This window comes from Trichomonas vaginalis, chromosome III (assembly GCF_026262505.1).
Source record: "Trichomonas vaginalis G3 chromosome III, whole genome shotgun sequence".
In the NCBI taxonomy this organism is placed as follows: domain Eukaryota; phylum Parabasalia; order Trichomonadida; family Trichomonadidae; genus Trichomonas; species Trichomonas vaginalis.
In genome coordinates, this window is record NC_067205.1 from 13,237,529 (window position 1) to 13,259,174 (window position 21,646).

Here is a 21,646-nt window from a genome sequence, read left to right on the forward strand (position 1 = left end):
GATAAGCAATATTGCGAACAAATTCTGAAGTAAAATTGCGATCAATAATTGAAAATTACGATCATGTACTGAAAAATGACGATCGAATTGAATGAATAGAATTATATCTAAGAAAAAATAAATTGTATTTAGAAGATGAACAAAGAAAGGTGTATGCTAAAAATCATTTAACAATAAATGGAAATAAAACGAAATTGTTAAAAGAAAAAAATGAAAATTGTTAAATAATATATTATTTTTTAGTCATAAGAATAAAAATATAGTAGTTATAAAAGGAATTAGACTTCATATATCAATACTTTTTCTCTGTAGATGTGGAACGTTTGCTTTTCGATCTCTTTCGATGAACTTGAAAATATAAGTTATTATCGCTGAGAATCCTTTCCGAAATAGGAGCTTTACGTTTAGGAGGATTGTCGGATGAATTTTGTTTTTTATTGTTTGATTTTGTTGTTATGGAAGATTTTTTCTTATTTTTTTCAGAATTTTGCTTGCTATTAACTGAAACTTGTTTTGACGGCCCAACAATAGCATTTGTAGTAGGAAGAATTCCCAATAACGAGCGCATTTTCGATAATTGTTTTTCAATATGATCAAGAAGGTCCAGCTTATGTTCTAGATTACTAGACATTTGATTTGTAGAAGGATGGTTTTGATTTTCTGGTTCTAAATCTGTAGAGTCTGCAATATTTGAATTTTCGGAGCGAATTGGAGCATCTGAACCTTGATTTGTATCGGCTTGCTCAAAATTAGTTTGAATTGGAGTGGATGAATTAAAATCTGGATGATTTAATGTTTTCTCGTAAACGAAAAAGGGGATTTGACTCCGTCAAATCCCCGCTCACAAAAAGTGGACTTTACATGTCAAATTTTAAATGCATGTAAGGTCCACTTTTATGAGTTTTAGGAAGGAATTGGAGGCCATGAGTTACTGACATTTCATCAGTATCTCATAGACTCCAATTCCTTCGCAAAATGGGAGAAACTTTGTCCGAATAGTTTAACATTCGGACAAAGTTTCTCCCATTTTAAGAAGGAATTGGAGGGTAAGAGATATACCATATGAATGTATATCTCTTACCATCCAATTCCTTCTAGAAAGTGTCCAAACTTTGGGTTAATTGCAAACTATTAACCCAAAGTTTGGACACTTTCAAGTGGAGATGGAAGGCTTTGGGGTAATATTAATACAATATACCTCAAAGCCTTCCATCTCCACTACAAATGGGAGAAACTTTGTCCGAATAGTTTAACATTCGGACAAAGTTTCTCCCATATTTCAATGTAATTGCTACCTGTGAGGTACTGATTTGAAGTCAGTGCTTCACAGGTAGCAATATTCACAAAATTTAAAAACATTTTATCAGTTCGTTAGATAACCAGAGCCTCCTAGGTACTGAACCAGAATCAGTGCCTAGGGGACTCTAGTTATCTATATAAATCTGAGAAACTTTGAGGAAATTGTTCGACATTTCCTCAAAGTTTCTCAGTAATTTAGTGAGGAATGTTCGTTATCGTGTAAATATTTATAATATATACATGATAACAAACATTCCCCGCTAAAAGATGTAAAATCTTAGTTAGTATGGTTATGTTGGGTATGGTGGCACTGCGTTCCACTTTACCCAATACTTGTGAATTTGACACTTTACAAAACCGTTAACGTATATTTTACAACACAAACGACAACACTAACTTAATCTTAAATATTTACAAAACCGCCACCCACTTCACTTCACTAACGAACTCACTAATGTAAAAATAAACGTTCTCACTATCGTTCTCACTAACAACTTCACTAATGTTCTCATAAATTTTCCTCAATATCTTCATCATCAGTGTTAACCCTATTGTAGTCATACTTGAAGCCATAAACTTTCTCTAACTTCTTAACGTACAATTTACATAACTTACCTTCGTCATCGTATGGTTTAATGATATAACTATTTCTATCTTTATAAACAGTCAATGAAAAGTCAACTGGTCTCGGATGTATTTGAAAGAACATGTTATGCTCAGGAAGGAAGAATAAATGTTTAAATGTATGTTTGTTATATGTTTTGATTTGTATGAGTTGCTTTTGTTCTGTCATTACATCCAAATAAAATAAAAATAAAATAAAAAATAAACTTAAAAATTAATGATATCACCACCCTCACACGTATGAAAACATAGCGCAAAAATAAGCCGCTAGCGGCAAGGGCGAAGCCCATGTTTATGTTAGAATGTTAGATCTAACACGTTTTCTAACACGTTTTCTAACCTAGCCGCAAAGCGGCTCTGACCCTTTGGGTCTGTTGAATTCATTGCTTTATAACTCTCTTCCTTGGTTTCTTTTTAGTTGCTTTCTTCACGTCTGTCTCCAACTTGACTGTCTTTCTTCTTCGTCCGTAATGATACCAGTTACTTCCACCAGTCAATGGGTCAAATGGTCTTTCGTAAGGATTTCCATACATTCCATAGGGACCATACGGAAGAACTACTGGTGGAGAAGAAACATTTTCTTTAGTTCCATCGAATCTATTTAAATGCATTGTTTCACCTTTCATCTGGTCATTAAAGTCTTTTGCGTGTTTTGCAAACTCATCGTCCTTTCCTAAAGCATTTTCTGACTCAGTCGCAACCAAATTGGATGCTTTATTTATGAGCCCTATTTTATTTAATCTTAACTTCTTTGCAACCCAGCCTCCAATCTTCCCTTTATTTGCATCTAATGTCTTCGAAACCCTTCCTCCACTCATTTTATTTACTGCGTCATAAGCCCCAAGTGCTTTTGCTCCAAATGCTAATGCTTTTGTTCCCATTGCGCCTAAAGCTGTCCAAGCTACCATTTACACCATATTAAAATCATCTCTCTTCAATATTATCTCATAAAAGTTCTCGTTACTGGAGAAAGTCAATGAAACATAAACATTCTCATGGACTTCGTCCTCGCCGCGTTGCGGCTTCATAAACTTCTTTCTTATCTCATCTATACGCTTCAAAATGTCTGAACAATTGCTAACATCTTCTACAACAGTATTTCATCATGAATGACCTTCAAGAACAAGCTCATTTAATATGCTATTAAAATCATCTCAATAATGAGTCCATCCTTTCCATCTTTAGGTAGCACAACATCTTTCATTGAAGAAGGTTCGACAAGTCTTATGTTAAACTTACTGACAAAGTTTGTTATACTATAATGCTTCGGCGGCGAATACATGTAGTTTGAAAGACATAATATAGATTCTTCAGCAAATTCACTTATACTGGATTTTATAACAATGTTCTCACGAGACCAAATACCACCAATTGACAATCTTGTAAGCAATCCTGCTGAACCTTCTACTGTAAACGTCGATGGTAAATTCCACGAAGGTCATCTATTGACATCTTTGAGTCACTGAATTTAAATATTTTCTTAAAGCAATCGTCATTATCTAACCATGCAATAGCTTTGAAGTTTTCATTCGAATATACATCTGCTTCATTAAATGTAAAACCTGACTTCTTTGCAGAGACGACTTTAAAATCTATTGCATTTGTTTTAAAATTATATACTATGGTAACTTCTGAAGGTAATGGATGTCCTTCCGCAGTCAGTTGTTCTCTCACTACCGTTTGAAGCTTTGTGTTAAAAACTTTCATGTCATCTCCTGTGTCTAGGTTCACATACACAGCAACAGGAAAACTATCTTGCTTCTTTGTTTCATCATTATACCTCAAAACATTAAAGTTCTTCAATAATATTGTTCTTCCTGCTGGAATACTTCTAACTTGTCTTATTTCAATAGCTTTCTCACCTCCTACATACTCTACCCAGTGTCTTGGATATTCATAAGTATACTGACTTTCTTGAATTTTGGTAGGTTTCATCATAACGTGTTCATAGTATATCTTTATACTCTTGTCAGTTAGACTCGGTGCTATGTTCTGAATATTTCTGACTTGCATTTTTAATGAAGATAAAATGAAGCATTTAATACATGACGTAGATGAAGACATGAATGAAAGCAGTGAAAAGCTCAACAGTTCTCTCATTCTTCCTTTCAGTAAGGACTATGAGTTCTGTTCAAATGGTGTGTATTTCTATTGTGGAAAGATGGGTTCAGGTAAGACATTTAACCTCATTCGTCATATACTCATAACAGAGCGTTTAGGAAACGACTCTTACTATGACCAAATCATTATATCAGCAACTTCAGACTCTATGGATTCAACAGCGAAAACATTTATGTCAAAAGTTCAAGCCTCTGTCGTTAAAGTTCCAGACAGTGAACTCATTGAATTTCTTCAACGTTACATTCGACGTAAGAGAAAATATTATGCTATTGTAGAGTTCATACAGTCAGGAATGCAAAAGACTTCAGAAGAGATGGAAAGAATTATTGACAAACACCACTTACGTCAATACTCAGGAGTTTACGATATGAAACGACTGACAAACTACATTCTATCAAAACTTTCAAAATACCCCTTCAAAAAATATCCTTCAAACACTCTGCTCGTTTGCGACGACTTCGCTGGTAAAGGTTTAGTGTCAAAACCAGACTCACCATTAGCTAACATCATAACTAAAGTCAGACATTACCACTTAACTGTAGCAATACTTATGCAAACATGGCGTTTCCTTGCTTTAAACATAAAACGTCTCATAACTGACTTCGTTATCTTTCAAGGTTTCTCACGCTATGATATTGAACTCATTTGGAAACAGTCAGGTATAACATTACCTTTTGAAGAAATTTGGGAAGCATATAAGTCTCTCATCTCTCCTCGTTCATACCTTGAGATTCATATCATGACTAATACCATTAAAGTCAAAAATATTCCATGGGAACGACCAACATTGTTTTAAAGTTAACCTTCAATTGACTGATGGTAAACAAATTCCATGCATCTCTGTCGCCATTTCTGTTAATATTTTTGCTGTCATTCATATCATCCACTTCCCCATCCGTTAGCTTTTGAGGATATGTGTTAGAATAGCTGTTCTTAAATGAAGGCTTTTCACCTTTGAGAGCATAAACTCTATAACTTTCTGCATACTTTATGTTTGAACCTCCTGAGCCATCATTGACATAAATTTTATAGGCTTCCACCCTTTGTTCATATTCCTGCTTCTTCCCTTAGCTCTTTTGTTCAGTAGTTCTACATCTTTATACACAGCTCCTGTCTCAGTGAATTCAACAATATTTTCATTCGTTAGCTTTACATTCAAACCCTTGTCGAGTATATTGTTCATTTCATACATATAAAAGGTTTTTATTCTATATGAAATGAGAAGCAAATCCATCTTAGCTGGTGCCGTTAATGTTCCAATTGAACCAACATCAAATGTTGACTCACGAACGACAAACAATATTGTCATAAAGAACTATAGTTCAGAGTGTTTGAAAGAAAAAGAACCAGAACTTAAGTCGGGAGGGCTCAAAGAGCCCATCATGGCGCATGGCGCCGTGAATTTAAACTCAGCTTCAAACGCTAACGCTACATCAGATGTTAAGTTAGAGTATCCACCACTGGACCAAATTCTTTCAAGAGAAGCCAACGACAACCTTACACAAATGTTCAAACAAATCCTTCAGATAACGTAGACCATTACCTTCTTCAGTTATACCAAACAATTTTACTCAAAGACGATAAGAAGCTTTTGACAAATCTTATAAGCAAGAACCAAATAATTCTAACAAAGGAGGACCTTGAAAATGTTATCTCACGAATAACAGGGAAACAATGTGTCATTGACTATCTCGACCCTGAAATCGAATGCTGTGGTCAAACTCCACTATTCATGAAAATAGGTAACATCCGCATCATTGAAACACCAGGAACTACAGGAGTTGAGTTTAAGTATAAATATTCGAACGAGTATACAAAACTATCTACTTACTATAAGCTTTGCTTGAAATATGTTTTAGTAAATTAAAGCAGTCAGGAGGGCTCTTTGAGCCCATCTTGGCGCTTTGCGCCGTCAGTCAAAAAAATTCAAGTTAGCAATTTGTAATATCTGTCCAAAACTTCTTCAACAGTATCGAACTCATCTTCATAATGCAAACCTAATCTTATTGACTTGGTGCAGTTTTCACTAACACAATATAGCGCTTTGCGCTCGGCGCCTTTGACGCCTTTTTCTGTTCTCTTGACTGGCATAACTAACTCATTTGTTTCATCAAACAGCAACAACCAAAGTTCATGACCTAATACATAACATTCATACTTTATATTTTTAGCTCTGAGTTCTCTTGTAAGCTGTTGCATTTAATATTTTCTAAAAAGTCAACTTCAACAGTCATTCGCACTGGTGCCTTCAGTTCTACAGGCTCTCCTTGAAAGTCAACAAGTCTGAATTGCATGTCTTTCAAATTATGAGGACTAATGCGAACCCATTTACCTAAATGAGTTGCTATGACAGGAACGTTTGGAATGAACATTGAATTGACTGCATAACAGAAGGATTTATATTCTACTGAACCTTTACTATTAACTCCTGAAATACCTGTGACATTAGCTATTTTTGACTCAACGTACAAACAATTACCATAACATACGTATGGAACAGATTTCATCTCAATCGTTTTGTCAACACTTTTCAAAGGAAATGTCATATGGTATGCTCCCAGAAGAAGTTGTACTCTATGACTCATTCTTGGTATCTTGAACTCTTTCTTGCTACTGAACTTCAATGTTCCCTCAGAAGAGAGTTCGACATCTATGTTGTCAATAGTTTCTTCATTTATGAGAGTATCTATGACTCCAGCAATTTTATCTATTCTGTACTCGGCTCTGTTAGGAAATGTTACAACACTTCTTTTGTCATCTATTTCAATCTCTATGAAATCTGTTTCATCTGTTATGACAAAAGTTGCGATAGTATTGAAGTCAACAACTCTGAAAGCAAGCGCTTCATTCTGAAGACCTAAGTTTGTTTGTAGCTTTACTGTCCCGTATTCGTTTGGGTCTGTACTTTGCAAATAGAACAACATTTTATTCTCATTAAAATATGACTATTGCTGCATATGCGTATGAAACAAATGAAGCAAGAAGAGCACATGAACTAGTAAACGAAAACTCAACTTTAACCATTGAAGGCAATGATTTAGTCATTGACGATGGAAAAACTAAAAAAGTCATTGATTTCGATACTTTTAACACTTATGACCCATTCATTACAACAAGCAAGGTTCCCATCATAAATGATGGAACGGTGCAATATATAAATTCTACAGTAGATGCCTCATTAGTGAAAGTATTAAATGTTCTCATTGAATTGTTAAAGAGCTTTCGATTTGACGACAACATTAAATGCCTAAAGAATTTAGTCATGAATGAGAAACAAATTCTCGGCGTTGCTGGTAGCAGTAATGATGTACACCTTATGACATTAGAATATTATAACGAACATAAAGATGAACTGAAAGGAGAGAAGGGTGACACCGGACCTCAAGGACCACAAGGAATACAAGGAATACAAGGAATACAAGGAATACAAGGACCTCAAGGCGAAAACGGTTTGGATGGAAAGGATGGAAAGGATGGAAAAACTGCTAAATCATGGATATGGGACCTTATAAATACTGGTTTAACAGCTGCTTCATATGGAGTTCTTCAATACCAAATCGGAAAGATATGGGCGGTACTTGGTGAAGAAGTTTTAAATGACGTTAAAAATGCTTTGAACTTCATTTCAAATGGTTCGGATACTATTAAAACTTTATCTGGTTGGATGCAAGAAACAAGGAGTCAAATAGATACTGTAAGACGTATAGCAAACAATGCACGTACGGGATTGGATACTTTACGACAAGCACAAAATACACTAAAGGAAGCAAATGATATTCTTGGCTCAGTATCAGACATGCATGAAGATTGGCTTAAAGGTATTGACAAATCTTTAAAAAATCACAGTCAGTCTATTGCTGACTACAAGAAAAGTATAGATTTTTTACATAGTGCTATGGACGTACATGATGGAAGCATAAGGAACTTACTTAATGCTAACAATAACTTACCAGGAACTATTAAAGCATTTATAAAGTCCTTTGTAAAACCCGGTGCTCTAACATTTAGGTCTTTGAGAGCAAGAGCATTGAAGTCAAGAGATGCAGAAACTCCAACAGAACCTACAGAAGGAACTGAAACAACAGAAACTCCAAAAGAACCACCAAAACCAACAGCTAATGAAATATTGTTCGAATATTTTCCAAGGTACTCTGTTCTCATTGCATACATTCAAGAAATACTTAAGAAAGCAGACTTGACTTTAGGAGATGATGAAAGTTCTGTATATCTTTCGTTCCAGTTTCAAATAGCAGAACTTTTGAGACAGATATGCTTAATGTATGACAACATCTCTGATTTCACAAGATATGATGACGACCATGACCCCGAACATGGTGAAGAAGAAGTTTTACAAACATCCATTAAGACAGGAAAGGTTTTAACTCAAAGTCTCATTATTGACACCAAAGATGGCGAAGTGGACGTTCTTCAAGAGCTGAAGAAAAATACTTCTTCGGGAGGTGGTGGTAGGCATGAACTTGAAATAAATGAGATAGAAGAGAAATTAGCCGAAAAAGCAGATAAAGAACATAAACACAATATCTCCGATATAAATGAACTTCAAGCTACATTAAATAGTAAAGCGGACAAAAATGAACTTGACGCAATGAACAAAGTTTTGAAATCTCATAAACACAACATCTCCGATATAAATGAACTTCAAGCTACATTAAATAGTAAAGCGGACAAGAACCATGTTCATTATATAACTTCAGACGAACAGATTATAACGGACTACCATGGATATTTAACACGAAGTGATGAAGCGAAGACAAAAAATGTTAATGAAAGAAGATATAAATACATTCGTGCTAAAGGTTATGACATAAGCTGTACTGTACAGTATGATGTAGCTAAAGCACCAGAAGCATTTGGTTATACCGGTGAAATTTATGCCTCTACTTTCAATGTTAACGGTGTATTAGTTGAACCAAGATTTATGTTAAGAGTTAAGGCAAAAATAACGTTTGAAGATGCTATTAAAAGTAAAGCTGACAAAGTTGAACTCGAAGCAACGAACAAAGTTTTGAAATCTCATAAACACAACATCTCCGATATAAATGAACTTCAAGCTACATTAGACAGTAAAGCTGACAAGAACCATACACATAAATCCTTCACTACTGTTAGAGCAGACGACATAATATTGAACTTTGACCTTGGTTCAAGTGCACCATTAGAAAATCCAAGTACAAGCGTAAAAGATACTCTTAACAGTTTAGATAAGAGTTGCAGGAACATTGAAAGTCATGCCAGAAACTTTGAAGCACATGAACTACCAACAATGTTAGATAAGAAAGCAGACAAAACTTATGTGGATGCAGAACTAACAAAGAAATTTTCGAAACCAGATACAATGACATTTACAACAGAAATTATAAATGGTGAACCAGCAACTCCATTTGAATTTGTTAGAGGTCTTCAACCAGATACTTTTGAATTTTTCTTGGATAATTCTATTGAACTAACATTACATTATAAAAGTGGAACAAATGCAACATTTCATCCGGGAGATACATTCCAAATGGTATTTAATGACATAAGTTCTTTAGAATATGTTTATAGAGTTATGAGCATATATGATTTAATATATCCTATAGGAGCTGTTTATACGTCTATGAATCCAATAAATCCAAACACTTTATTTGGTGGTAGATGGTATGAAATAGTTGACAGTTTTCCATTCTACACTAATACTCAGTCAATGAAGATGGGAGGTTCAAAGAAAATAGGTATTGAAAACCTTCCTTCACATATGCATAGGTTCAGTGGAAGAACATCTGTGGAAGGAAACCATTCACATTCAATAACAAAAAGAGGTTATACAAATCTTGCAGCGGGTTCGGATAGACAGGGAATGCATAGATATGATATCACAACTGACCCCAAAGATGTTAGCACAGGTATTTTCTGTGGAACTGCAGGAAATCATACACATGTTGTAGCTGGTATTACAGACCCAGCAGGTAATGGAAAAGATTATATGCCTCCTTATATAACAATGCACGCTTGGATACGAGTTGGTTAAAATCTTTAACTTTACATAAATGAGCTTGAAAGAAGTATTCGAACAACATCCATGGAGGTCATTTAAGAAATTCAATGAAGCTGCAAAGAGTTGGGGATTTACTAACAGAGCTGAAGTGAAAAGGTTCTTTGACAAAAATGTTGTACATCAAACAAAAATAAACCCTTACGACTACTTTTTACCAATTTACTCCAACACTCCTGACGCATACCAATTTGACACTCTCATTCAAAGCAGAAAAGGAGGACATAAACCATTCCTCATCTTCATAAATGTTAACACTCGTAAAGCATATGCATATCCAATGAAAAATAAAGGAACTCGTGAAGTGTTAAGAGTTTTACAAAAGTTTGTAGCAGAACATAACCCAAGTACTTTAACATCAGACCAAGACAGTGCATACCTCAGCAATGAAATCACAGAATTTCTCATTAAGCATAACATAACTCACTACACTACTGAAGACCATAACCATAACATACTCGGCATCATAAACCGCTTCATAAGAACGCTCAGAGATTTAAATCAAGAGCGAGACTTTACCGAAGAAACAATGAAACATTTTCTCGAAGTATATAATTCCTCAACACATTCTACAACAGGACATACACCAAATTCAATGACACAACAACAAGAAGAAAAGTATATACAAAAGAAACGAAGCCAAACACAAAATATCAGAAATTCAACACAATTTACCCTCATTCCTGGTACAAAAGTTCGTGTAGTTCTTGACGACAAACCGTTGACAAAGAAACGTTTAAGGTTAAGTAGAAACTATTATATCGTAGACTCTACACAAGGTAATGGATATCTTATAAAAGCTGCTGACGACTCCATAGCATTTTACCCTCGACATAAGTTAGTTGAAAGTAGTAATGGCAAACTTGCTGAAACCATTGACGAAGCAAAGCGAGGAGTGGTTATTGAAATACTTGGCTACAACATAAACGATGACACTTATAAAGTAAGATATGAAGGAGGTGTTGAAGATGTTATACCATCTAAGAACTTGAGAGAGTCAAAGCCAACACATCTGGGACCATTAGAGCGGGAGTACTGGAAAGACAAAAATATGCCAGAAAGAATAAGAAAATTCTTCTAAACTTTTTCATTAGATGTAAATCAGACATGAATGAGAACAGTCATGATATCATTAATGGTTTTATATTTACACCAAAAAATAATGTTTATGTTAGAATGTTAGATCTAACACGTTTTCTAACCACTTTTCTAACATGGTCTAAAACTCTCGAAAATCATGAATTTTTGACATTTCCTTATGAAAGAAAAATAACGCTAATTTTTTTCTAAGAAAAATTTTTATCTTGTATGTAAAGATATGATTTCAACAATCGGCACAACAACAATTCAAAACTACAGCACCAAACTCGTTAGTCATGAATCCAACATCTATGTTAGTAGAGATGAAAAGCTTCATTCCTTCTTCATATACTTTCGAAACAAAAATCCAGAAGATAAAGCAAGAACTTTTAACAAGTAATTTAGACTGTAGTGCGAAAGATGAAACAAATGAACAGTATCTTTATGAAATGCAGGACATTATTGACCATTTACCCAAATTGCCTGAAATCCAACAACAAAAACTAACTATTCCTGAATTCGACGAAATTGAAGTCAAAACAACTGACTCAGTAGAAATAAAGAAGTTCATACGTAAAGTAAATTATGAATTCCTTGGTTTTCATTGCAACCATAAAGTTATGGACAAAGATTGCGACATGGTTTATAAGAATGTTTCTGACATATATAAATCTGAAGAATTTAAGACCTACGATAACTTTGTTTCATTAGTTGCTGAATGTGTTTGGGAAATAAGAGATAAAGATAGTAGAGGTAAGGTATGGAACGAACAAATAAGACCCGCTATGTTCGAGATGAAGAAAACCATTGACGCCTTAGTTGTTTTAGCAGGTAAGGTTTCAGAATATAACGCAAAAATGAATCCGCAATGTTCAAAATGTAAAGCAGCAATGAGGAAATATAACTACTCCGTCAAAGAGATAGAACGTATGCGAAACGACTATGCAGATTTAAAGAAAGAAGTAGAAAAACCAGCAGAAGATAAAATGAACATGTTAGAATTTCTGAACAAAAACTATCCAACCGCTAACGATTTCCTTCTTTCAGATGTCAAGAAGAAGTATAAAGAAACTTTCGGCATTGTTAAAACATTCGATATACTAAAAGAAGAAATAGAAGCTACAAAACTGTTTAAAGTCATGAACCATCGCAACATATACCATGTAAAACGCTTGTAAATAGTTATGTTAGAAAACATGTTAGAAAACATGTTAGATCTAACATTCTAACATAAACATTATTTTTGCTGAATTCCGTATGAAATTTCATGAGTTTTGTATGTTTTAGACCATGTTAGAAAACATGTTAGAAAACATGTTAGATCTAACATTCTAACATAAACATTATTTTTATTGAATTCAGCAACAAAATTCTGAGTAAAATAATTTTTAGGGCATGTTAGAAAACATGTTAGAAAACATGTTAGATCTAACATTCTAACATAAACATTATTTTTGCTGAATTCCGTATGAAATTTCATGAGTTTTGTATGTTTTAGACCATGTTAGAAAACATGTTAGAAAACAGGTTAGATCTAACATTCTAACATAAACATTATTTTTGCTGAATTCCGTATGAAATTTCATGAATTTCCTTAAGACAGAAAAAATAAAGTTAGTTTTTTATAAAATATTTTTTTTATTTTGTATGTAAGAACAGAAATGACAAACATTGAGTTTGAAACAGTTAGAAAGATAGACAATGACACCAAAGTGGTTAGAATAGGTGATTTAAACGTAAGATACTCAAAGAAATACAACAAATATTCTTTGTCAGACATTATATCTCCATCTGGAAAGAAAACACACGACTGGGTTAGAAATGCTTCAACTCAGAAAATTTTGACAAGAAATCCTGAGCTTATGATATCGGTAAGATTCTATGGAACTACAGCATATCTCATCGACAAAAGTCTTATACCAATAGTTTTGTTATGGTTAGACCCAGTTGTTGGATATAACTTCATAACATATGGTTCATTCGATACGGAACGTTGCAGTGAAGGCTTACTTTACATCGTTCAGAAACCGAAGGACTTCAATACAAAAAGATATAAGATAGGAAGAACATATAATATAACTCAAAGATATGACAGTACAGTCATAGAGTCAAGGTTGTGTTTGCTAATGATATGAGAGCTGCAGAAACAGAACTACTTGAAAGTTTGAGAAAATGTATGGTGCTCCCATAAAAGGTAAAGAAACGTTTGAAGTAGATGAGATAGATAAAGCTATAAAATTATTTGACGAAGTTGCTGAAAAATACATGTAAAGCGTTTATTTTTGGTCTTTTGTGAAAGATAGAAAAAATAAAGTTAGTTTTATTTTTTTTTATTTTTTTATCCGGAATATAAAGACAGATATGTCAACAACAGAGAACACAACAACAGTTATAGTCCATGAAGCTATAAATGAAGAATACGAGTACATACAGTTTAACAAACAACTCCGTCTCATTCGTTCGGTCAAAGACGATATGTACCAAATGCAAAGTATTTTGAACGCTCTTCATTCTACAAAGCAAGCATATCATTGGTTTGAAAACCAACAGACAAAAGAACTTTTAGAAGAATTTCCTCATATGTTTGCTACCCTCGGAAAACCGAGGGAAGAGATTCCATTCGAAAATCGCAAGAATTTGGCTCCTTGTTTGAAAGGATATTATGTTCATAGACTTTTAGTAAATGCCGTAGCAATGTGGGCTTCACCTCGTTATGCTTGTTATATTTTCATGACATTTTGACAACAGTTCAGGAGGAAGGTAGTTATGAATTATTTTTGAAGAACTGAAGGTGCTACCATGTTACCATGTTGACAACATGACATTTTGACAACAGTTCAGGAGGAAGGTAGTTATGAATTATTTTTGAAGAACTGAAGGTGCTACCATGTTACCATGTGCTACCAGGTCATTTAACTTCTCTGAAAAAATGAGACAACATGACATTTTGACAACAGTTCAGGAGGAAGGTAGTTATGAATTATTTTTGAAGAACTGAAGGTGCTACCATGTTACCATGTTGACAACATGACATTTTGACAACAGTTCAGGAGGAAGGTAGTTATGAATTATTTTTGAAGAACTGAAGGTGCTACCATGTTACCATGTGCTACCAGGTCATTTAACTTCTCTGAAAAAGTGTGACAACATGACATTTTGACAACACAGCAGGATTAATGCAAAAATAAATTCCAATCATACTTTATAAAGCTAGACCTTCAGGTCTCGCCGCTTAGCGGCTCATTTACAGGTATTTCATCATCAGTAAATGATTCCTCATTATCGTTTGGTTCAACCTGTTTATATAATCCTTTCATTTCTTCTTTCAAAACATAATACCATGTTTGTTTACCGTCTATTCTTCTATGTTTCCTATCACATTTATCCTTAATACTCATTTGAAAGTTTTTGTCTTTCATGTCTGATGGTTTGCAGAATAGAGCATTTTCACACGTCATACCTGCACACAATTCATCATAATGTGTATTTATCCATACATCTAAAGGATTTGATGATAATTCAATTAAATCTTGTTTGGCTTCAGTCATCGGAATGATTCGTACATTAAATGATGAAAGGTCATATTGCATAAAATACGTCAGTAAATTATCATAAAATTCCTTAGTGCATGAATCCATTAAATTCTTGAAGTAATCAAATTGACCCTTGAATTTACCATTAACTCTTAAAACTACGTATCTTCTGTCTCCAACTTCAATTTTGACAGGGTAGACGTTGTTAGTTACGAAAATGAAGTTTGCAACATTCTGAGCAGTTCTTCTGGGTTGATTCTTTTCATTAATTCTTATCTCATTATCCGTAATAATTGATTTCAAAGCGTTGAAGTTTGCGAGTCTGTCTTCACCCACATTCTTGAGTTCATTAAGTACAAGAAACATTTTATTTTCAACTACTGAATTGAAATTACCCGTTAGCTCACTTATTTCGGTAATGTTTTTACATGAATAACCAGCGAGAAGTTCAGAAATAATGTCTGTAAATCTGTTTTTACCTGTTCCCTGAAGTCCTTTCAAAATAATTGCTGTTTCATTCTTGATTCCGGGATGTTGAATCATTGATGCAATCCAGCCGAGAAGGTATTTATACACTTCATCGTTATTATCACAAATGGCTTCTTTAATGAAATTCATAAACATCTCAATTTTTGAGTAATCTGGTTTTTCGAGAACGTTGTATTTATAACCTTGAAACGTTGAGAAAACATCTGGGGAATCAGATTTAAAGCAAACACCCTTAACGGTTAATGAAGACAATTGATTTAGTAGTACATCCCATGCTGTTATGGTTTTACCTTCTTCTTTAAATAATTTAATCATTTTGAGTGACTCTTTCATGTTTGACTGAAGAACAAATGATATTTGATTCATTTTGTCGTGGATATTATAGTCCTTTTGAATGAAATATTTATTTCCACAATCTACAAAACGGATTACACGTGATAAATCCTCAATTACTTCAGAACTGTTTTTATACTGATGATTTTCAGCCTTGCGTCTAATATCTGTTATCAAAAACGAGTCATCAAGTTTGATATCAAATGTTATTTTTGGCTTACGTAATAAAGGTAAAACATATTCATCATAATATTCCTTTTGATATAGTTTTAGAATCTTCACTAAAACAAATGGAGAAGTCATTAAATGTGCATATCTACTACGTGCTTTTTCAAAATTACTTTTAGCATTTTCAGTTAAACTGCAGAAGTTATAAACGTTATCGTAGGCTTCATTAATTAAATGATTAGGTAACGAATTAATTGCTTGAAACAGTGTGAACAATGTTATTTCTTTTTCTAAATTCATGTTTCCACCGTCATTATGTACTTCAAAATCACAGATGCCATCAACTATGCTCTGAGCTAGTTTATCGTCAATGTTTACATCTTTGTTTTCATTCATGATAGTCTTTATTTCTTCATTCTTCTGTTCAACTCTTACCTTAATATTCAAATCATTTAATATATCATTCACTGTTCTAGTTAATGTTGAATCATAACTTCCACGAATGAATGAGTATGTATTGATTGGTTCTGTTGCATTCTTGCGAACTCTTGAATCAGCCATAACCACTAAAGAACGCTTTGAATCATCCATAGAAGTCATGATATCAATATCATAATCATTGCAGGAATAACATTTAATCATTCTGTTCGAAACTGCATAGAAGAAATTAGTGTTGCAATAAATGTGAAGACCTCCTGAAGCGGTTTTAACGATAACATCTTTATCCGAAAGTTTTGATAAAATGTCTTTTCTAACTGTTTCTTTAAGTTCATCATTGTACGATTTATTGATATCAACATCTATAATCGTTAAATTTGATATTTTATTTACTAATAAAGCCATACCAGTTTTCCTTCCTCTTCCTCCATCATGTTTGAGGTAGTTATGTAAATCAATCCTGTTTTCACCAATTCTTTCGTTGAGGGTTTTAGTTTCTGCCACAACTAATTCCTCAGCTAATGAATCAATAACTTTTTCATCAGAAACGATATAGTTGTTGCTGTTGTTGTTTGTTGCTGTCATTTATATAGGAATAAAAAAATAAAAATAATTTTAAAACTAACTTTATTTTTGGGCTGCATCATATTTCCTGAACTGTTGTCAAAATGTCATGTTGTCACACTTTTTCAGAGAAGTTAAATGACCTGGTAGCACATGGTAACATGGTAGCACCTTCGGTTATTCAAAAATAATTCATAACTACCTTCCTCCTGTGTTGTTGTCAAAATGTCATGTTGTCACACTTTTTCAGAGAAGTTAAATGACCTGGTAGCACATGGTAACATGGTAGCACCTTCAGTTCTTCAAAAATAATTCATAACTACCTTCCTCCTGAACTGTTGTCAAAATGTCATGTTGTCACACTTTTTCAGAGAAGTTAAATGACCTGGTAGCACATGGTAACATGGTAGCACCTTCAGTTCTTCAAAAATAATTCATAACTACCTTCCTCCTGAACTGTTGTCAAAATGTCATGTTGTCACACTTTTTCAGAGAAGTTAAATGACCTGGTAGCACATGGTAACATGGTAGCACCTTCAGTTGTGCAAGAAACTCACGTAAAGGCTGTAAAGTTTGTACTTCAATGTTGAACTTTTTCTCGAACATCTCATTAAATGAAATCATACATTGCAACAATGTTGTATCGTCTTTAAAGTATTTGTATATGTGAATGTTTTGGGCGCTTAAAGACTGTTCGTCATTTTCTATCTCGACTTGAAGTATAAAGTCAACCTTTCTGAAAGCACGTGTTATATACATATTTGTTATGCCAATGTACTTCTCTTCATTTATGTTCACAATCCAGTCTGTTGGAAACTTAAACGTTACTCTGTTCCCTTTATTTTGACGTCAGGGTTTTCACTACTGAACGCAACAGTTAAAGGTATTTGTCTATACATTTAATTCGGATAAAAATAAACCATTTACTCTTTCTTTGCTTTTGCTTCTTTAGCTTTTGCTTCAGCTTCTTCTCTAGCTTTCTTCGCCAGTAGTCTTGGGTTCTTTTGTCTTCCAGCAGCTAATGCAGCAAGTTGTTTTTCACTAAGTTTTCTCTTTGGTCTCTCTGGCTTTTGTTCTGGTTTTTGTTCCTTCAGTTCGGATAAAATTTGCTCACGAATTTCTTTCTTCAATGCTTCAACATCTATGACCCTGGGTCTTGTCCGTAGGACTTGTCTGAGTCATTTGACTGCAGATAAAAAACAAAATTAAAACTTTAACCGATGTAAAATGAGCTTGTCAAAATCAGAGCGAGAGTCTATTATATTAAATGACGCAAGAGGAATACAACATCCTTTCTATTATGTAAGTCAGAGTAAAGATGGTAAAATATACGTAAGAAAAAGAAAGGTTCCATTAGCGAATGCAGAGAGTGACAACATTAAGGTGCATGGCAAGGGCGAAGCCACGAAGCCCATATAAAACCTTCTGTTCAAACTGAAAAGTCAATAGAACAAGAAGAAAAGAAGCCAGATGTTCTTTCAATAACGAACCAAGAGCTTATTGCAAAGTTCGTGAATTTCATTGAAAAACAAACCGAGTCAAAGAACCCTGACCCACCAGTGAAAGAAGTTGAGACAAAAGAGAATGTACAGTTCATTGAAAATGTCAAGAAACAACTTCCACCACGAATGCCAAGAAGAAGAGTGAGAATAATGAAGTAAATAGATATTTTTATCCGAAGTAAATACATGCAGAACGAACAGTTAAACGAATTTACTCCAGCAGAGCATATTCATCAGATTCGCTCATATTTCGATATCATAGACAATGCAGTTCAAATTGGTGACACTAATAGAAAATATTCTGACGCAAAGATTCCATCACAACCTGGAACTGCTAAAGATAACACATGGGTAAATTCAATCTCTCACCTCTGGTGAAAATATGTTGGACCTTTACAATACATTCATTACGTATAAAATGGAAGGTCAATTTATTGCAGATAAAGAAATTGGTTCAGGTTCCAATAAAACAACCCACCAGGATTTTGGATTGGTTTCGATGACGCTTTCTATGCAGTTGCTGGATATCAAATCCTTGCAAATGGTCGTATCGTATATTCTCAAGACAACGCAAGAGAAGAAGCATATATAACTTCAAACTCACAAACTACCGAACAAATAAAAGAAAGTAGATGTTTTTTCTCAAAGACTCGACATGAAGATGTATGGAGTCATTCGGGAACATGCAGAACAGGACAAATTGTTAGTGGTCCAATTACAGCAGGAAAATCATTTGATTTTAAGCTTCGTTTAAGAATTCCTGTTAGAGATTCCTTCCATTAGAAGCTATAAGATTTATTCCTGCATTTGCTGGTAACATTCAGCTTAAAGTAAAGTTCAGTAGCGACGCCTTACAATGCACATCTATATCTGTAAATGATATCATTGCTTTCAATCCAACTCTTAAAGTTGCATTTGCTTCAGATTCAAATCCACCGACAAATAAATTTGTTCCATGGAATGAACCATTCACTATGATAACGAAGGCAGTAGAAGCTAGTGGAACAGTTACTATTACAACTGTAACCCAGCAACTATTTCGAACAAAAGATGGATTTTAATGAATGTTTCATTCATCAAAGTCATTCTCTTTAGACCTAACATTTATACAGAACTTGTAGAACATTATACAAACGAGGCTTTATGTTTTCCTGTTAAAGTTATGGATTGGATTCCTAGGGACGGTTCATTCTCAAAGAATACAGATAGTTCAAGTGCAACATTTACAGCAGCTTATACGCCTATTAATGTTAAAAAGTATTTGGGCACTATTTAGAAAGAAAGACAACTATTATGTTAATTTTGAGAACCCTAAGTTTAAATATCTTCAGCTTTCCATGGGAGCTATGGAAATATGCCTGGCAGAACCTGAAAAATCATATGGACCTGTATTTTTATGAATGGTTGCGAACGCTTGCAATACAAACAATGATATGATAGGATTTAATGAAGATGTTATGAGGTCATTGGTGGATGATGGTAGTGTGGAACATAAATGGGATAGCTATGACAACACACATTTCTTATGTGGTTTTCCAACAGAAGTGGACTTTTGCTTCCAGCAAGGTCAAACATCTACTGCTCCAATAACATACAAATTGTCTGTTAAAGGACCTATTGAACTAGCAACTGAAAATGTACCAAAGCCACTTATTGGATTTATGAGGGATTGTTGCTTTGCCATTCAGGTGCGTGCTAATGGAATCCCAATAATAAGATTAGATGACTATAACTTAGCTACGGACGACGGTGAGGAATAAAGGATGAACGTTTATTTTTAAAGCTTATAAATGAGTTCTTCATCAAGCTCTCGTGAACCTTCACCATCTATGAAACAAACTTTACCAAACGATTATGGAGCACCTATTGAATATTTCTTACGAGCTGCACAATGGCAAAGAGCAGTCTCACCAAGGTTAGGTGTTCCACCAGCTCCTGTCAAAAATAGCATTTGGTCAAGTCCTTATATAAGATATGGTCTCCCACTAGGTTTGCTAGCTACAGCAGGAGCAGTTATGATGTTGAAAAGAAATAAAGCAAATGTTGTAAATAATACTGAAGTAGCTGAAGTTAAACAAACTCCAACACCTTCGCCAAAACCAACGCCTTCACAAGCAAAACCTTCAATGACTCCTGAACCTATGGAAGTACAAACTCCTGTTCAAAAGTCAACTCCTAAACCGACTCCAACATTTAAACCAGAACCTACTCCTCAAATAAATCGTAAAACTCCTGCGTTTCCTTACTGAAAAATAACGTTATTTTTATTTAATATTAAAATTTTTATTTGATTGAAATGACGACTAAAGTCACTGAAGCAATGAAACAAAAGTTTTTGGTAGAATACATTAAATCAGGAATTATTCCAGAAGGTTTTTACGTTCATACTATGAAGGATGGTAGAGTTCAGTTTAGAAAGATAAAGCAACCATTAGATAGAGAAGGAATTTTGAGAAAGATTAAACTTCATGAGGACAACATTGCTGAACTTAAGAAGAAGTTAGAAGAGTTGGAGAAAGGAAGAGAGTTATAAAGCAATGAATTCAACAGACCCAAAGGGTCAGAGCCGCTTTGCGGCTAGGTTAGAAAACGTGTTAGAAAACGTGTTAGATCTAACATTCTAACATAAACATGGGCTTCGCCCTTGCCGCTAGCGGCTTATTTTTGTGCTATGTTTTCATACGTGTGAGGGTGGTGATATCATTAATTTTTAAGTTTATTTTTTATTTTATTTTTATTTTATTTGGATGTAATGACAGAACAAAAGCAACTCATACAAATCAAAACATATAACAAACATACATTTAAACATTTATTCTTCCTTCCTGAGCATAACATGTTCTTTCAAATACATCCGAGACCAGTTGACTTTTCATTGACTGTTTATAAAGATAGAAATAGTTATATCATTAAACCATACGATGACGAAGGTAAGTTATGTAAATTGTACGTTAAGAAGTTAGAGAAAGTTTATGGCTTCAAGTATGACTACAATAGGGTTAACACTGATGATGAAGATATTGAGGAAAATTTATGAGAACATTAGTGAAGTTGTTAGTGAGAACGATAGTGAGAACGTTTATTTTTACATTAGTGAGTTCGTTAGTGAAGTGAAGTGGGTGGCGGTTTTGTAAATATTTAAGATTAAGTTAGTGTTGTCGTTTGTGTTGTAAAATATACGTTAACGGTTTTGTAAAGTGTCAAATTCACAAGTATTGGGTAAAGTGGAACGCAGTGCCACCATACCCAACATAACCATACTAACTAATCTTATAAGAAATAATTCCAAAAGAATAACAAATTTTATATGAAACTGAACCTTATGATGTAGTGATTCAAGATCACCGCTTCATAAGATTCAGTTTCAATCTCAAGTATCTCAAAAGTAAGGCTCTATTTTTTGCCATGTAAAGTATCACTTTTTGTCAAACCGTTTTTATCGT

The 21,646-nt window shown here is 34.0% G+C and overlaps 9 protein-coding genes and 4 pseudogenes across 13 annotated transcripts, besides 4 other annotated features; 10 read left to right on the forward strand and 3 right to left on the reverse strand.

Moving 5' to 3' along the window:
• Window positions 1–798: part of a mobile genetic element that runs on past the window's edge.
• Window positions 799–1,579: a mobile genetic element.
• Window positions 1,579–21,469: a mobile genetic element.
• On the reverse strand, window positions 2,304–2,831 carry TVAGG3_0694070 (protein of unknown function, DUF4107 family; the record flags this gene model as incomplete). Its single annotated transcript, XM_001317117.1, has 1 exon — window positions 2,304–2,831. One exon carries the CDS (start codon window positions 2,829–2,831, stop codon window positions 2,304–2,306), a length of 528 nt encoding a protein of 175 aa, XP_001317152.1.
• Window positions 3,986–4,840, forward strand: TVAGG3_0694080 (protein of unknown function, DUF4106 family; the record flags this gene model as incomplete). Its single annotated transcript, XM_051243150.1, has 1 exon — window positions 3,986–4,840. The coding sequence occupies one exon, from the start codon at window positions 3,986–3,988 to the stop codon at window positions 4,838–4,840; it is 855 nt and encodes a 284-aa protein (XP_051089737.1).
• TVAGG3_0694090 (organellar and viral DNA polymerase type B) lies at window positions 6,986–7,862 on the forward strand (the record flags this gene model as incomplete). Its single annotated transcript, XM_051243151.1, has 1 exon — window positions 6,986–7,862. A coding segment is annotated over one exon (877 nt), but the record flags the coding sequence as incomplete, so codon positions are not given.
• On the forward strand, window positions 8,321–10,072 carry TVAGG3_0694100 (ATP binding; the record flags this gene model as incomplete). The annotated part of the gene is made up of 1 exon (XM_051243152.1): window positions 8,321–10,072. The coding sequence occupies one exon, from the start codon at window positions 8,321–8,323 to the stop codon at window positions 10,070–10,072; it is 1,752 nt and encodes a 583-aa protein (XP_051089739.1).
• Window positions 10,092–11,177, forward strand: TVAGG3_0694110 (integrase core domain containing protein family; the record flags this gene model as incomplete). Its single annotated transcript, XM_051243153.1, has 1 exon — window positions 10,092–11,177. One exon carries the CDS (start codon window positions 10,092–10,094, stop codon window positions 11,175–11,177), a length of 1,086 nt encoding a protein of 361 aa, XP_051089740.1.
• On the forward strand, window positions 11,415–11,962 carry TVAGG3_0694120 (annotated as a pseudogene). The gene has a single exon. A coding segment is annotated over exon 1 (548 nt).
• On the forward strand, window positions 12,838–13,339 carry TVAGG3_0694130 (annotated as a pseudogene). The gene has a single exon. A coding segment is annotated over exon 1 (502 nt).
• Window positions 13,538–13,918, forward strand: TVAGG3_0694140 (KilA, N-terminal/APSES-type HTH, DNA-binding family; the record flags this gene model as incomplete). The annotated part of the gene is made up of 1 exon (XM_051243154.1): window positions 13,538–13,918. The coding sequence occupies one exon, from the start codon at window positions 13,538–13,540 to the stop codon at window positions 13,916–13,918; it is 381 nt and encodes a 126-aa protein (XP_051089741.1).
• On the reverse strand, window positions 14,630–16,722 carry TVAGG3_0694150 (uncharacterized protein; the record flags this gene model as incomplete). Its single annotated transcript, XM_051243155.1, has 1 exon — window positions 14,630–16,722. A coding segment is annotated over one exon (2,093 nt), but the record flags the coding sequence as incomplete, so codon positions are not given.
• On the reverse strand, window positions 17,625–17,883 carry TVAGG3_0694160 (annotated as a pseudogene). Its single transcript has one exon. A coding segment is annotated over exon 1 (259 nt).
• On the forward strand, window positions 17,929–18,362 carry TVAGG3_0694170 (annotated as a pseudogene). The gene has a single exon. A coding segment is annotated over exon 1 (434 nt).
• Window positions 19,994–20,452, forward strand: TVAGG3_0694180 (repellent protein 1 family; the record flags this gene model as incomplete). The annotated part of the gene is made up of 1 exon (XM_051243156.1): window positions 19,994–20,452. The coding sequence occupies one exon, from the start codon at window positions 19,994–19,996 to the stop codon at window positions 20,450–20,452; it is 459 nt and encodes a 152-aa protein (XP_051089743.1).
• Window positions 20,500–20,736, forward strand: TVAGG3_0694190 (uncharacterized protein; the record flags this gene model as incomplete). The annotated part of the gene is made up of 1 exon (XM_051243157.1): window positions 20,500–20,736. One exon carries the CDS (start codon window positions 20,500–20,502, stop codon window positions 20,734–20,736), a length of 237 nt encoding a protein of 78 aa, XP_051089744.1.
• Window positions 21,470–21,646: part of a mobile genetic element that runs on past the window's edge.